The sequence below is a fragment of the Hibiscus syriacus genome, unplaced genomic scaffold (genome assembly GCF_006381635.1).
Source record: "Hibiscus syriacus cultivar Baekdansim isolate YM2019G1 unplaced genomic scaffold, ASM638163v2 tig00110503_pilon, whole genome shotgun sequence".
Lineage (NCBI taxonomy): Eukaryota > Viridiplantae > Streptophyta > Magnoliopsida > Malvales > Malvaceae > Hibiscus > Hibiscus syriacus.
This window is the reverse complement of record NW_024062764.1, coordinates 2339136-2344381: the sequence shown is the minus strand read 5'-3', so window position 1 is coordinate 2344381 and position 5246 is coordinate 2339136. Positions and strand designations below refer to the sequence as shown.

The following is a 5246-nucleotide window of genomic DNA, read 5'->3' as shown; positions in this document are numbered from 1 at the left end:
TGATCTCCGGTATCGCAAATCAGTTTCCAGATTCGCAACACGAACTTCGACTATCGCAATGCGAACTTTGACTATCGCAATGCGAACTTCGACTATCGCAATGCGAATATGTAAATCGCAATGCGATAGTCGACTATCGCAACGTGAACTTGGACTATCGCAACGCGAACTTCGACTATCGCAATGCGAACTTGGACTATCTCAATGCGAATATGTAAAAAGATAGTATTCGCGAGGACGTGTCGAAGACACGTATTACTATTACCACGACCACGACCCGACCCGACCCGAGACGAGACGAGACGGACGGCAGCGGCGCGCGAGAGTCCCCCTTTTTCTCTATCACTCAACAAGGAAGTGGGAAAGCCAAGCCTTAAATACCATTCACAATAGTGTTTCCAATACTATGTGGGATTGAGCATTACCAACACTTGTTCCCAATACTATGTGGGATTGAGCCTTATATAGTGATATTATTTTTGAATGTTTTGCTTAAAATTGCAATTAGCGATTGATTGTAGATTGACTTTTAATTATGACATATTTAATCGTATAATACTAATGCAATTGGTTGCTGATTCAGTTGTTTTAAGGTGCATGATTGTTAATTGTTTCCTGAATAATCACATTGTATTGGAAACAAGTGTTGGTAATGCTCAATCCCACATAGTATTGGAAATACTATTGGGAATGGTATTTAAGGCTTGGCTTTCCCACTTCCTTGTTGAGTGATAGAGAACAAGGGGGACTCTCGCGCGCCGCCACCGCCGCCGTTTGTCTCGTCTCGGGTCGGGTCGTGGTCGTGGTCGTGGTCGTGGTCGTGGTCGTGGTAATAGTAATACGTGTCTTCGACACGTCCGCGCGAATACTATCTTTTTAGAGAAAATTCTTAAGAAACAAATGCAATACCACCAGTCGTTGCGATTTTGGACTATCGCAATGAATTTGGAATAAATCGCAACGCGAACTTCGACTATCGCAATGCGAATATGTAAATCGCAATGCGATAGTCGACTATCGCAATGCGAACTTGGACTATCGCAACACAAACTTCGACTATCGCAACACAAACTTCGACTATCGCATTGCGATTTACATATTCGCATTGCGATAGTCGACTATCGCATTGCGATTTACATATTCGCATTGCGATAGTCCATGTTCGCATTGAGATAGTCGAAGTTCGCGTTGCGATAGTCCAAGTTTGTATTGCGATAGTCGACTATCGCATTGCGATTTACATATTCGCATTGCGATAGTCCAAGTTCATATTGCGATAGTCGAAGTTCGCATTGCGATAGTCGAAGTTCGCGTTGCGAATCTGGAAACTGATTTGCGATACCGGAGATCGCGTTGCGAATTATCGATCGCATTGCGATTTAGTTGGTCATTTTGGCAAATCCAAAAAAAGTTGGTTAAAATCGTATATTATAAAGCATTTTTGGTCAATGAGGTTATTTTCTCTTTTTGATATTTGTTTATTTAACTTAATTTAGCATGTTCACAATTATTAAATAAACCTATCTAGATGCATATAATTTAACATGTTGTCGCAGCCGTCTTTCGGGTAAGCCCGGAATTGGGCTTCGACTTGAAATAAAAGTGTTAGAGCCGCCACTGATCATTTAAAAACAATATTTAGGTTGATCGGACACCATCTTACCTGATTTGCGTTTTACCAAATGTATATCGGATTCGGGAGTCGGTTATAGTCAAGGAAGGATTAACACCCTTGAACTGCCATTTTGGTACCATTTAATTTGCCAGTTGTCTTAGTTGCGAAAATTGAAATTTAAAAATTCAATTCGAATTACTTTCCTTTTTATCGATTGAAAGTACTACTGAAAAAGATCAAACAAAATGTTAGATGGTAAAATAAAATATTGAATGCTAAACAAAAAGAAAAAAAATTAGAAGGTTAAATTAAAAATAAAAAATTTTAAGATAAAAATAATAATAATAAGGTGAAATAATGTCATAAGTAAAAATCAAGAAAATGTTAAAATGAAGATATTTAAGAAAATGTTAATATATAAAAGAAATAAAAAGGAAAAAGGAAAATATGAAAATATGAAAATTTATGAAGTAATAACAATAATAATTTTTTATTTATAAGACAAAAGGAAAAAATGTTAAAGAATCACACGGTAATTAAATAAAACACCGAATACAAAAAATTATTGATTAAAATGAAATTATTTCAAAATTAAAAGACCAAAATAAAAGAAAATAATTTACATTAGTGGCCAAAATAAAACATGTATAAATTCCTAGGCCATATTCAAACATCAGCAAATAATAAACATAAATTAGTGACTAAAATGTAAACATAATAAAATTTGAAATCCAAGTCAACATCATGGAAATCAAATTTAGTGACAAAATCGTAAATATTATAAAATACAAGGATTGCAGGAATGATTTACCCATAGATTCAAATACAGAAACCCCCTCCCCAAAATGACCTCGTATGGGGAGGGATATTTATACCCTTTAACCGGCCTCTAAATGGCCCAAAGCCTTCATTTCTCATTTTTTTTCTCTCATTAAAAGAGAGAGGAGATAATTCTCTTTGACTTCTCTCTAAAATCCCTCACCAGAGGGAAATTGGCCATCAGGCCGGCCGTCGTACGTGGACTGTTCCCGTCGCTGTCGGCCACCGTCATTGGTGGCCGAAATTCAAAAATGAACCCAAATCGAAGCCTTTTTTTCTATTCCCAAATCCGAGCTCATTTCCTCATAAAAATCCACTAAAATCCCTAGATCTAGGTGTTTTACCTTCGGTTAAATGGTTGTTTCTAGCGACGTTTGGCTTTCTCGGTGACAATGGGGTAAGTTTCTTCTCTTCTCCTCTCGTTTGCTTTCTATTTTTCTTTTCGAATGGTTGTTGGGGTTCCTATTTTTTACTTCTTCGCTTCTTTGATTTTGTTCGGCGTTTTTGTTCCCAACATGTTCCCCTTCCATCGTTCTATGTTGCATGAATTTATAGATTTACAAACACACTATTTTTTGTAAGATTAGACTCCTAATTGAACTGATTTTCTTTTCTATTTTTTTTTTGACTTGGTTGTGCGTCGGATTTCTCGGGGAAGTGGGTTATGACTGCTGGAATGGGGACTCTCCAAGAGTCCTCTCTCTTCCCGGCGGTTTGCTGATAGAGGCACAACACTGAGGAAAGAAAAGGGGATGAAAGGCTAGGGTTTTAAAACCCTAACTGATTCGGGTTATCTCTAGACCGATTTGGGTCGGGTCTGGACTGGTCCAAGTTTAGCTGATGGTTCAGCTGAGTGTTGGGCTCCGCTGGTATATGGGCTTTCCTTGTTAGGGGTTATTCTAGAAAGAAAGCTTCTCCAATATGTGCCCTAAAAAATTATTTACATAAGGCTTTCGATTCCTTAAGCTGGGAATTTGTGAGAATTGTTTTGCACGCTCTTGGATTACCTTAGAAATTCATAGGCTGGATCTTGGCTTGTATCACTAATCCTAGCTACTCCATTATATTCAATGGTAGCCTAGTTAGCTATTTCAAGGGAGCTCGGGGTGTTCGGTAGGGTGATCCCCTTTCACCATATATTTTTGTCTTAGCCATGAATATTTTATCTAGCCTTCTCAACATAGCTACTAAGAAGGGAGTGTTTAACTACCATCCTAAGTGTAAAATGGTTGGGCTCACTCACCTTTGCTTCGCTGATGATTTGCTTATATTCTGCAAAGGCTCTTTGGACTCTGTAATTGGTGTACAAGCTACTTTATATTCTTTCTACTCCATGTCTGGGTTAAAACTAAATGCTAGTAAATGTGAAATATTCTATGCTGGGATTTCTGCTGAGCAATGTGCTACCATCAAGAAGATAACATGTTTTAAACTGGGTAATCTTCCTGTTCGATACATGGGAGTTCCACTGGTAACCAGAAAAATCATTGTGAAGGACTGCCAAAGCTTAATTGATAAGATCAGGGCAAAGCTGAATTTGTGGGCTAACAAGCACCTTAGTTTTGCAAGGAGGCTACAATTGATCTGTGCTATTCTGTTCAGCATGGCTAGTTTCTAGTGCAGGCATCTTATTCTTCCTAAGGAGATAATCAATTCCATCAAGAAGCTATGTTCCAGATTCTTTTGGAAAGGGTATGACTTACCTGCAAGAGGCGCTCGTGTCAGCTGGAAGAAAATTTGTTAAATAAAGTTGGAAGGTGGCCTGGGGGTTCAAGATGTAGGAGAATGGAATAAAGCATGCATTGTTCATCTTATCAAAAAATTATTAGCCAATGATGGCTCTCTTTGGGTGGCCTGGATGCGTGCCTATGTGATCGAGAATGTTGACTTCTGGCAGATGAGTATTCCTACAAATGTAAATTGGTCATTCAAGTACATTTTGAGAATCAGACCTACTGTTCTTCATCTCTTTTCTGGCCCGATTCAAAGCCTGAGTATTAGAAGTATTTGGGATGACATGCACATTAGTACCCCCAAAGTCTCTTGGCAGCATCTTGTCTGGTTCCCTGGGCGTATCCCTAAGCACAACATTATAGTGTGGATGTCCATTCTTAATCGTCTCCCTACTCGTGTTAGGCTTCTTAGAATGGGCTTAAATATTGAGAATGATAAATGTCTTATGTGTGGTGTTGTGGCTGAGTGCAGAGACCATCTGTTCTTTGGCTGTAATTTTACAAAGGACTTATGGGGAGCTATTCTTGCTTTGTGTGGTTTGTATAGAGGTGTTAGTGGATGGGATAGCGAATTGGCTTGGGCAATCTATTGCCTTAAGGGCAAGTCTCTCATTGTGAGAATATTTCGGCTTGCTTGGGCAGGTCATGTCTATAGCATTTGGACGGAAAGAAATAGCAGACCCTATGGGGGTAGAGCTCGACCAGTGGATTAGCTACTGTAGGATATCAAAATAGTCGTTCGGATTCGGATGGCGGGAAGAAGTATCGACAAATCTGACCCATGAAATTCAACTCTTTGTGCTAGTCGGGGCATTACCTAGTGGGAGTTTCAGTTCCTCTGCTACTCCTATAGTGTTAGCTGTCTATACTTAGCTGGTTGCTGATTATGTTATCCCTATTTTATTGTAGTCTGTAAACTATAGCAGATTTCTGCTTTCTTGAGTAATGAAAAGAAATTATCCAAAAATAATAATTAAATAAATGTTAAAAATAGTAATACAAATAAAATACACATACAAATAATGCTAATATTATTATACAATAAATAAATAAAAATTTAAAATAAATATAAACGAATT

The 5246-nt window shown here is 38.1% G+C and overlaps 1 protein-coding gene across 1 annotated transcript; it reads left to right on the top strand.

The window, feature by feature from the left end:
• The first annotated feature begins 4292 nt into the window (after window positions 1–4292).
• Window positions 4293–4880, top strand: LOC120129687. The gene has a single exon (XM_039147135.1). It carries the CDS (start codon window positions 4293–4295, stop codon window positions 4878–4880), a length of 588 nt encoding a protein of 195 aa, XP_039003066.1.
• The last annotated feature ends 366 nt before the right edge of the window (window positions 4881–5246 follow it).

Bases quoted from the DNA above. Each gene is read 5' to 3' on its own strand.
- LOC120129687 (XM_039147135.1), top strand. From the start codon at position 4,293: ATGCGTGCCTATGTGATCGAGAATGTTGACTTCTGGCAGATGAGTATT.